The sequence below is a fragment of the Carassius auratus genome, unplaced genomic scaffold (assembly GCF_003368295.1).
Source record: "Carassius auratus strain Wakin unplaced genomic scaffold, ASM336829v1 scaf_tig00216240, whole genome shotgun sequence".
Classification (NCBI taxonomy): Eukaryota; Metazoa; Chordata; class Actinopteri; order Cypriniformes; family Cyprinidae; genus Carassius; species Carassius auratus.
The window spans coordinates 8,780-20,948 of NW_020528471.1; the positions used below are offsets into that span (position 1 = coordinate 8,780).

Sequence of the window (12,169 nt, forward strand, 5' to 3'; positions counted from 1 at the left end):
GTTTTTATTATATTTTCTGTCAGATACATGCAGCTTTGGTGAACATAAGAGACTTCTTTCAAAAACATTACAAATGTTTGAATCATAGCTTTCTATTGTATAACATCAATTATCTGATTTGTCTATATATCTAATATAAAGTGGGCAAATCATGTTGACCAAACATGTATATGCTTAAAGATAAATCAGTTTTAAATCAGATTTTAATGTCGCAGATACATTATGAGCAAAATATGGGATTTCATCATGGTATGGTACTTTACTACTAAAAGTCCCAGGTAAAACAGTAGTGGATGTCATTTTGCACCCTTCCTCTTTGGAAGATATGTTTGAGGAAGAGCCGGTTCAGCAAGGTAGAAACACTGACCACATCTAACATACGACGTAGGATTTGATGCCACTGGAAGAATTAAAAAAAAAACGTTCCGGTGTGTCATTACTAACAAAGTTACTGAGTAAAGAGCTGTGGTAATGTGGGTATATGAATGTAAAGGTGTGTGATGTTTCCCATGGCAACATTTCTCTGAGGAGACCAATAGATAAATGAAATAAAACTGAGAACTTTCTCTTCTCGTGACTATTAAAAACCATACACAGCACTCCCTATTCTGGTGTGTATGGACAAATGTGTGTTGTCTTTCACAATAAATCAATGGACTGCTGGCTTAATATTCATCTGACAACATTATGGCCCAATCCCACAACCTCACACTGCCCCACTGTGGCTGAAAACAACCGCCACATCCGAGCAGTTCCAGACCTCTCACAGAACACAAAAGGCTTCTGAGGTCCACATTATCAGTGACAGGCTGGAAAAAAGGCAGAAAGCGATGGTTTCATTAAGCTGAAGGGTTCACAACAGCTGTCCTGAAACACAATATGAAGAACAAAGAAGTGAAATATCAAGCAAAAGCAGCGGACAATGAAGCCAGCCATTAGGACAAGGCGACACGAATAGAACAGCCGCTGAACCCAATCAGACTCACCATTTGAAATGCCAAAGCAACAGTAGCCACAACCTATCGCAACATGTAACTCTTCATGACATTTTCATGCTATTCAGTGCAATTCACTTAGATATGGAAATGCAAGCCTGCTAATCTGATTCCAATAAATGTCATTCAAGATTTAAATGGAAAGAGTAAAGGCGTCTTATGTCCTTTCCTTGTGAACTCAAGGAGGATTCTGTGCTGCTGAGGAGAGAGACGGATCGGATGGTTGATGGGAAAGGCCTACAAATCACAATGACATTTGATTCGGAGCTGACATTTTGTGACTGTTAACAAACAAAGATGCTAGCTTTTTCAAGTTTATCTATTGCAACTTTTTCAATTTAACTGGTTGAATATGCAATCAAAGTCCTAACTAATCAACCAAATAAAGTAAAATTAACATACTGTGTGTTTAGCAATGGGCCGACTGATTCAAGCATATAGAAGAGCAACTTTGACTGAAATAACCACTCGTTACAACCGAGGTATGCAGCAAAGCATTTGTGAAGCCACAACATGCACAACCTTGAGGCAGATGGGCTACAACAGCAGAAGACCCCACCGGGTACCACTACAAATAGGAAAAAGAGGCTGCAATTTGCGCAAGCTCACCCAAATTGGACAGTTGAAGACTGGAAAAATGTTGCCTTGTCTGATGAGTCTGGATTTCTGTTGAGACATTCAGAGGGTAGAGTCAAAATTTGGTGTGAACTTTTGGTCTGTACTGTTTATATATATAGATTGTTTTTTTTTTTTTTTTTTTTTTTTTGACATTCATTATACCAGTCTAAATATATATATATATATATATATATATATATATATATATATATATATATATATATATAGTGGTGGTGGTCTGCGCTGGACCAAAATAAAACGGGTGAAGTTTGTTTGCGGAATGGACATTGCATGCTTGAGTGAGTGTAAAATCTGACATATCCTGTTGCTCACAGGTGGCACTATGATTATAACTGAATATTTTCTGAATATAGTCTTTAGATGTCTTCAAGCCAGGACTTATCGAACAAGACATTTAGGACAGATTGGACATTGCATGTTTTAGTTAGTTTAAAACATAACATTTCATGTTGCCAACAGGTGGCGCTATGCCTATAACGGCATAGTGTGATGTAGATGTCTTCAGGCCAGGACTCTTACCTAACACGTGGAGTTTGGGGCAGATCGGACATAGCATGTTTAAGTTAGTAAAAAATAAGTAATTTCCTATTGCTAGCAGGTGGCGCTATGATAATAACTGAATGTTGACCTTTAGATGTGTTCAGGCAAAACAACACAAAATTAGCAGAGAAAAAAAAAAAACTGATTTCATATTTTGGTTTTGGATTTTGCTCCAATAGACTTTTTTGTGTGTAGTGTTGTACTATGTCTGTCTACTGACTTTCGTACGTAAAAACAAGTAGCTTGAGTGGCACTTTGTTGAATGTGCGGCATTATCAAGCCATTTTTTTTTTTTTTTTTTTTTGCCAAACCCACTACTGTAACTTTTTTTTTTATTTTTATTTTTTGATGAAAACATAAACAACTTTGGAGGATGTTTTATGCTGATGAACGTTGTAATGCGTCATCACAGTCTTGAGAAAAAGAGTCAGGAGTGTGCCGGGCGATGGGCATCTTTTTCAACTTTTTTTTTTTTTTCACATTTTCACATTTTTTCTCAGCACAGAGAGTTGAAGAATGTTCAGCTTTGGGTAAACACATCACTCTTTTGCTATTTTGGTGTGAGAAACTGCTGCAAACAATCAGTGCATAAGTGAACATCTGAATGAATCAAACTGAGTGAATAATTCAGACCTTTTCGCAAACACGTTTGACCGAATGAATCAAAAGAGTGATTCATCTCCAAATCTGGCATACCTAGTTCTGATTGAATAATAATAATAATAATAATAATAATAATAATAATAATAATAATAATAATTGTTGTGATAGTCAAAATATTATATATATATATATATATATATATATATATATATATATATATATATATATATATATATATATATATATATAGGGGCGTAGCAGCCATTTTAAAAGTGGGGGGACAACTGTATGGTGATTTGACCCAAAGCTGATGTTCATAATAAATTCTAAATAGAATAAGAATACCATTTGGCATTTTACTTTTTCAAATTTGGGAACATGACATGATAGCTTACAGGAACCTATTTTTGTTAAATCATACTCGAAATTTAAAAATACTGCAGGACTTTGAGACCAATGGGAGACCATCTATAATTTTTCATTTTTTATTTTATGAAATAAAGATATTTTATGATATTTACAATATTTCAGTTGCACTACATTTGAACAATAACATTTTTTTTTAACAATTGGACAAAAACAGGTGTTAAATGAGTATACAGATTACATCTACAGTAATTTTATACAACATACATTTTATGAAAAATAAGAGACAGATAATCTGTGAAAAAATCAAGCTCCTCTGGCTCCTCCCAGTGTCCTATTGCCATTTGCAGAAATACATCACTCCCGGTAAAAAAACAAAACCAATCAGAGCTGCGGTCCGTAACTTTGTTTGTGTTGAAAATGTAGAAAAATGTATATAATAAGCGAGTACAACATGAATCTATTTTCCAAACCGTGTTTTTAGCTTGTCCTGAATCACTAGGGTGCACCTATAAGTGTTTATATTCGGACTATTTTAGATTGCTTCGGGGGTACCGCAGCGGAGTAACCCAGTACCTTTGTGATTCTTCATAGACATAAACAGAGAGAAGTAGTTCCGGCTACGATGTTCTTCCGCAAGACGCAAGCAGTTCTGTTTATTAACAGCTAGAGCGTCAAAAGTTCCCTACTGCAGCTTAAGATAGTCAATCAGCTTTTTTTATACAAATCTCACCTGTACACATTCTGGAGAGGTTGAGCAACTGCCCCCTCTCTCTGCCAGTGACGTCACAGCCTGCCTTTCCTACAGACTAGTTAGGACATAAAGTAACAGTTATGAATTAAAAGAATAAAATTTGATAAAGTATTTTAAGATATTCGTTGCAAAACAAATATGATTTATTGTGAAATGATAATTTTACTCCGCGAGCAGCACGTAGACAAACAAAAGACAGAAACCAGAAACCAATAATATTGTTACGTCTTATTTAGCAGACGCTTTTATCCAAAGTGACAATTAGGAGAGCATTTAACACGCTGAATCCGGCGCGACGTGACGAGGTCCATACGGGTTCAATAGGTTAAATCATAACATGAAAACTTTATCGCGCGATTCGTGTCATCGCGACATACTGTAACATACTTACAGTGTGTGTTTGAAAAAAGGATGTAATCGTCCTTTGCTTTTTTCTGGGGTGCATTTTATCCCAGACGGCCTAATAGCAAAGTGAACAAACGAACGAACGAAAATTCAGAAGAAGCAACAAGAGATTTGAAGCTCATAGCAGACGCGCCCAGGAGATGATTCGCTCTGTGATTGGCTGAATGTTACTTCACTCAAATCTAAGTAACAAATCAGAGAACACTACAGGAAATATTCATGCTGGATCCTAAAAAAAAAAGCAGGGGTCAGAATCACCTGTTTCTAAAAGTGCGGGGGACGTGTCCCCCCCGTCCCCCCCGGTTGCTACGCCCCTGTATATATATATATATATATATTTAAAAATGTAAAACGTATACATAGAGATGGTGATTGTTAATGGCTCTGTTTTCTGTGTATATTTTGTGCCTGTGATGCAGCACACAGTCTCTCACTTCATGTGCACACTGCTATACTGACACCATTGCTCTGTGTAACCATTGCTCATTTTCTGTGTTAATCATCTGTATATTGTAATTTGTGAACATTGTCTGAGTCTGTCAGGCAGTAATAACCATGTGTCCTGTAGAGTCTATTAAATGGTTTCTGGATGCACTTCTGCTGCTAGAGGAAAGATATGATGCAATAAACTGGGAATCAGAATGAGCAAGTTATCAGCCTTCGGTACAAATGCATCGTCTTCAGATGAAATCGTGATTATTAGGGATTGGGTTTGTCTGTCAAAACATCAGAATGACCTCTTTATTGTTAATGAAAGGAGAATGTTTTCTGATACTAACCCGATCTAATGAAAGGTTCATTTTAAATGACTTTGGTCCAGAGCCGAGAGCACAACCCAACATCCCTGGACTCTGAGAAAGACTTTATTTCAGCCAGAAAACATTCTTTATATTAGGTTGATAACATCCAGCCATCTTTATCTTTTCTGTGTTATATCTACACAAGAAAAGAGTACCATGGTAAGAAGTTACAGTATGCCAAAATACTACACTCACAATTATTGTAAAAAAAAAAAAAAAAAAAAAAAAAAAACACACCCTTTGGTAATGTTACATTGGAAATCTTAAATATTAGTATTTAATATTTAAAATTAAATATGAAACCACATTATCTGTGGATCATCTATGAACTTTCTTTATTGAGCACAGCTGATGACTAATTAAAATAATTCAATGATCAGAATTAATGAGTTCAACATTCATTCCACTGGTTGTTTATATATATATATAGAGAGAGAGAGAGAGAGAGAGAGAGAGAGAGAGAGAGAGAGATTAAATAATTTATTATGACTTTTTTAAAGATTGCCTGTTAAACTAATGTCATTAATCAGATTTTTTATTTATTTATTTATTATTATTATTATTATTATTATTATTATTATTATTATTATTATTATTATTATTATTATTATTATTATTATTATTATTAGCTATGTAATTCCTGTCGGCGTGGATTCATCTTCTCCCGTTACTGTAAGACTGACTGCTCAATAGCGCCTCCTGTCGGTGAAGGCTGAACACCAGACCGATCCTGTAGGATGTTTAAGATTGGGCAGGCTCCACTGCACATCATTTGCACATGAACTGACTTCAGCTGGGAACAAAGTCTCTGTTATTGTCTTCTTGCTTTACTGACCATCTATTTTCCTGTTTGACACTGTAAAGCTGCTTTGACTTTACTTGCACATGCAAATTACTTGATCTCTGACCTTCCTGCTTTTAAATAAAAATCATTATTTGAATCTTCTTTTAAAATGTCAGCATTTTCGTTTCCTATAAAACTCCCGGGTGGCCAATTTTACCAATTATTGTATTAGATTTGTTCTATGTAACAAGTGCATATATCATGTTGAACCACTAGAGGGCGCTGCTGCCTTGCATTGATTGATAGTGTGCTGCGCTTCTCATTACTATCCGTGTGTAATAAACCTTTGCCTTGTCTTACAGTCTTAAATATGTGATAGCCTACTTATTAATAGCTGACTTGGAAATGAGAAATATCTGATATTGCTGATATTGTTCCTTGTATTTCTCTTGACTCTTCAGACAATCTGTGATGTATTACTCTGTTTATGTTTACAGTCTTTGAATTTGTATTATTATTATTATTATTATTATTATTATTATTATTATTATTATTCCTTTGGAGCAAAGAGATTTGAACTTGTGATTTAATGACGTGTCCATGACGTCAATGACATTAAATCAAACTAGGCTCTGATAACATGAACACAATGCTGGCCAACACAAACCTTTCATTAAGGCCTTTTTATGTGAAACCTAAAGTCTTTTGGTGTAGCCTAAAGGTCACAAAACTTGCAATCTCACTTACATTCTAAATGACTGTGTCTAGTTTACAGAAATGTTGGTGTAGGTGAAATTCAATAGCTTTTATAAATTTACAAACACACACACACACACACACACACACAAACTCACACATAGTAATAATTGTTTTAAAAGGACTCTCTGAGTGCGTTTGTTTTATACTGAATCATATTGTCTGTTTCCTAACCCCACAAAACTCTCACAGAAAACTTGTGAACCCAACCGGCCCTAAACCTACCCCTCACACATTTTTAGCATCTGCATAACAAATCTAGCCCTATCACAGTTATCACTAGCATAGTAAAAAGTGAAATTAATTGAACGTGTCTGCATTAGAGTAGCATCAGGTTTCTTTTTACACATGCTTCTGAAATAACCAATGTGATTGATCATGATTTTCTAATCCGTAAAAACCAATAAACAAATTTGCAAATTGTTCTTGTTTTGCATGTAGACAGAACACAATACCCCCCCCCCCCCCCCCCACACACAAAACTTTATATTAATTAGCATTAATAATCATTGCCATATCCTGTAACAAGCATTGTTTTTTTAATACTTTGTTTTAGGGAAGTTGTGGCCTAGTGGTTAGAGAGCTCGACCCCTAGCCCTAGGGTTGGTGGGTTTGGATCCCTGGCCGGCAATAACACAACTGAGGTGCCCTTGAGCTGAACCCCCAACTGATCCCCGGGCACTGCAGCATAAATGATGAACACTGCTCCAGGTGTGTGTTCACAGTGTGTGTGTGTTCACTGCTCTGTGTGTGTGCATTTCGGATGGGTTAAATGCAGAGCACAAATTCTGAGTATGGGTCACCATACTTGGCTGAATGTCACTTCACTTATAAGGTGTCTTTGTTACATATGTTACATGTACTTACTATTATAATATCAATAAATCATGCATAATCACATGCAAGTAACTGTGAGGCACACCCTAATCCTGACCATAACCAGTTAATTCATATACTCAATAATATACCTACACTGTAATAAGGACACATTAAAATTAAGTGTTTTTTTTTTTTTTTTTTTTTTTTTTTTTATGTGCTATTTATATCATGCCTTTTGTGTGTGTGTGTATGTGTGTGTGTAAACGTACTTGAGTGGCATTACACCTTATACCTTGCAATTTAAGATGGCTTTTGTTGATGTTGAAAAAAATATTAAACAGTCTATAATATTATGAAACTGGTAAAATGTAAGCATTTTTCTTAATTAAAACTTATGTCAAAATCGATATGATATGATCTATTAAAAAAATCTGACTAATATTTCATAAGTCAGGGTTTTGTAGGGTTAAGCAGGGTTTGTTAAGGGTTATATATATATACAGTACAGACCAAAAGTTTGGACACACCTTCTCATTCAAAGAGTTTTCTTTATTTTCATGACTATGAGAATTGTAGAGTCACACTGAAGGCATCAAGTGCTATTTGACCAAGAAGGAGAGTGATGGGGTGCTGCTCCAGATGACCTGTCCTCCACAGTCACCGGACCTGAACCCAATCGAGATGGTTTAGGGGTGAGCTGGACCGCAGACAGAAGGCAAAATGGCCAACAAGTGCTAAGCATCTCTCGGGGAACTCCTTCAAGACTGTTGAAGACCATTTCAGGTGACTACTTCTTGAAGCTCATCAAGAGAAAGCCAAGAGTGTGCAAAGCAGTAATCAAAGCAAAAGGTGGCTACTTTGAAGAACCTACAATATGACATATTTTCAGTTGTTTCACACTTTTTTGTTATGTATATAATTCCATATATAATCCCACATGTGTTAATTCATAGTTTTGATGCCTTCAGTGTGAATCAACAATTTTCATAGTCATGAAAATAAAGAAAACTCTTTGAATGAGAAGTGTGTCCAATATATATATTATATTTATTTATTTTATTTTCGTGTGTGTGTGTGTGTGTGTGTGTATCTGTATAGAGTACTTTATATACAGAATATGAACCTTCAAGATATAAACACAGTATATATGTTAACATTCAACACCAAAATACACTGTTTACATAATACGAATGGTTCCATTCATTGATTAATATGTAACAAAATCAACGTAGTTCCAAACAACCAACAACAAGAGACAAATATGCCAGATCAAATCTTCCAGGCACTCTTCATTTCGTATTAATATTACAAGCAGGTACAAAATGTATCGTTCTGAGTGACGTCAGGCGCTGAACCGGAAGCTGTTTCGTCTTCTCTGTCTGTGTGTGTATATGTTTGTGACTGAGAGCTGGGTGATACACTGACAGCTGAACGATAAGATGTAACAGTGACCTCCCCGAGAGCAGTCCGCGTGGATTATGTGTTGATTTGACGAGGACGCTCGTGATCGTGACCCGCTGATGTCTCCACACGAGCGTTTCGCGCGGGCGTGATCTTCTCGCGGATCGCAGAGCCCGTGTTTCCTCCCGTCGTCCGCGGCTGTTACGCCCATCATCTGCGGCGGGGCTCCGTCGATCAGTGCCGCTCGTTGATCCGCACACACCGCGACTCATGGGGAACAGCACGTCCTGCTGCGTGTCGTCCAGCCCGAAGCTCCGGCGGAACGCGCACTCGAGGCTGGAGTCGTACCGGCCCGAACCGGAGCTGAGCCGCGAGGACACGGGCTGCAACCTGCAGCACATCAGCGACAGAGAGAACATCGACGGTGCGTGTCCAGCATCATACACACTCAAATATTACACATTTATTAACCGTGTTCGTGGAATAACGCTCACTGAAGAGAAAACTGCTCGTGAGGGTTATGTGTTCAAAAACTATTGTGCTTTTTGGAGAGTTTATCACACCCCTCTTGTTTCAACCCAACTTTGGGCCAAAAATAGACTAACTCAACTTCTGGGTTAAAAATGTAATGTAAGGATAGAACCCAACTGTTGGGTTTGTCCATATTTGACCATACTGTTGGGTTTGTCCATATTTGACCATACTGTTGGGTTTGTCCATATTTGACCATACTGTTGGGTTTGTCCATATTTGACCCAACTGTTGGGTTTGTCCATATTTGACCCAACTGTTGGGTTTGTCCATATTTGACCCAACTGATGGGTTTGTCCATATTTGACCCAACTGATGGGTTTGTCCATATTTGACCCAACTGTTGGGTTTGTCCATATTTGACCCAACTGATGGGTTTGTCCATATTTGACCCAACTGTTGGGTTTGTCCATATTTGACCCAGCTGTTGGGCTTGTCCATATTTGGCCCAGCTGTTGGGTTGAAACGACCCAACAGTATTTAGAGTGTATTAGGTAAAGTACCACGTGAATGCCATCGTTCTTACAGTAGGTGGAAGTACCACAGTATTACCCCACTGTACTATGGTAACGCTTTACACTGTTAAGGTAATCACACAGTGTTATATTAACATATGTCTTGTCAGTGTATTACAAAAATACCATAGTTACTGTTAGTTTAAAACTCTCAAAACTTGGTTTTAACCATCACTGTCACCCATTTATATACCTTACAGTGTGGTGTACTAAAAACTATGGGCTTTACTATGCTTATTACCACAGTATTTAGTCTACTACATGATGCGTCACTTACCACACTCTAAAAAAAAAACACTGGCTTAAAAACAACCCAATTTGTGTTGTTATTAACCCAAAGGTTGGGTAAATATAGCACAGAACCCATCTTGGGTTAATTTTACCCAAATTAGGTTGTTTATTTAACCAAGCATAAAGGGTTTATTTAACCCATATAAAGTTTATTAATTTTTACTATATTACTAGCTTATTTTTTACTTCATTCATTAAATAATGTTTACAGATTAATTTAAATCGTCTAAACTTTTCTAAAATAATCCACACAACCACTGGTTTGCATGTTAACTTCCTTTATTTTCCTTTAATTATCATTTACAGCATTGTTTCTATCGTTTTTAATAGGCTATACATACTGCCCATTTTTTAAACTAGTTTAACAAACAGTAAAACTAAAAGTTAAACGTTAAACAGAAGTAACTTACATCTCTGTTGTTCTGTTTCCACCGTAATTACGCTGTGTCGCGCTGGTTCTCAAGCCCGAGCTGGAGTCGTGTTCGGCGGGGAACTGCTCATGGCTGAGACCGCCCTCCTGTGTCTCAGTCATAACCGAAATATACTTCAACTGCCTTTATAACTGGCCCAAAAACAAACAGTAAACAGCTCTGAGGGAATGTTTGTATTCTGTATCTTTATGAATAAAATCGTTTATTTTATGCGAAGCATCAGGCTTTTCCATCACTCGAAAAGACACACGTTAAAGGTGATTCATACCGCGCATCTGTATGTTGCTCTGCATATATTTTTTAAAATTACAGTGATATTTGGAGTAGTATGTAAATGTCATGGCACTTTAGTATGGCAATCATTCTGTTTATCTTACATTGTCATGGTATCACCCTCTGTTACTGTGGGTTTTCCATCTAACTTTACCGTAGTGCCACCATAGTGCTAACTCACATGTTTATTCGCTTGCTGAAACTGACGGTAGATTCGATCTGTTGACGTGGAGAGTGGACCCAGCCATGTTCTAATGTGATTTAACATCTAGCAGAAGACAGAGGCTGATGAGAGTGTCATGTGATCGCAGGCAGAGCTCATGTATACGAGGTAAAGCTGATCCAGGAACAGTTATGCTCACTACCACATGATATTCATCTAGATATGCAGCTAGCAAAATCAATAACCAACATACTCATACTGTAGGTTGGCGCCATGAAAAGTCTTTATTTATTGGTTTGTTTGAACTGTTAGATTTGTTGATTTCATGACATTTCCATAATTTAATAAAGAAACAATTAACGCTTAATGCATTTTAATCGATCTGATGCTATTTACATCGTCCTAGTTATTGGTTTTTGTGATGACAAACTTATATATTTATTTATTTTTAATTCTCATGCAGTACTTAATAACTGGAAATGGACTGCACTTTTTTGTTGTTGTTTTGTAGAAATATTATATATTTTATTTATATTTTGAATTGTTTTTTATTTAATATTTTCATTTTCAATCATTTTTAGTAATTTAATTTTTTTGTTATATTTTATTAGTTATACATTTTATTTTTATTTCCTGTTTAGTTTTATGTATTTTAGTACACAAAACAATAAACAATCAAAACAATAACAATCGCTTGGTTTGATGACGCTAAGGAGGAGCGAGGAATGATGGGATTTATTGTCCTCTACCCAACCGCTGACGGCCATCAATCAGACGATATGTAAACGATTACCACTTGTTCAAAAAATATATACACTCGTGTACATTCAAAAACAATAATAGCAAACGTGAGTTCAACGATTTGCTCGAGTAGATTACATACAAAGTCAATGCAAAGACATGATCAGACTGTGGATCGTACGCTTACGTTTACGGGAGCTGTCCTTGTCGACAGAACCAGCGGCAGATGGTAAATAGTAATCATGCCCCGTGTCACTGTTTAGAATGGGAATTTTCTCATAATTTACAAGTAGTTGAAAACATTAGAGATATTGTTAGTAATCAGCTGGACAAAATATATAACACTAGCCTAGTGGTTTTTG

General features: G+C 36.5%; 1 protein-coding gene across 4 annotated transcripts in view; it reads left to right on the plus strand.

Moving 5' to 3' along the window:
• The first annotated feature begins 8,800 nt into the window (after positions 1-8,800).
• Positions 8,801-12,169, plus strand: part of LOC113097401 (cyclin-Y) — a 46,830-nt gene continuing 43,461 nt past the window's right edge. For 3 of the 4 annotated variants that reach the window (XM_026262638.1, XM_026262640.1, XM_026262639.1), the window contains exon 1: positions 8,801-9,286. In XM_026262638.1, the coding sequence (XP_026118423.1) occupies positions 9,133-9,286 (154 nt within the window). In that variant the 5' untranslated portion in view covers positions 8,801-9,132. The remainder of the gene's footprint in view (positions 9,287-12,169) is intronic. The other variant, XM_026262643.1, reaches the window with a different exon arrangement.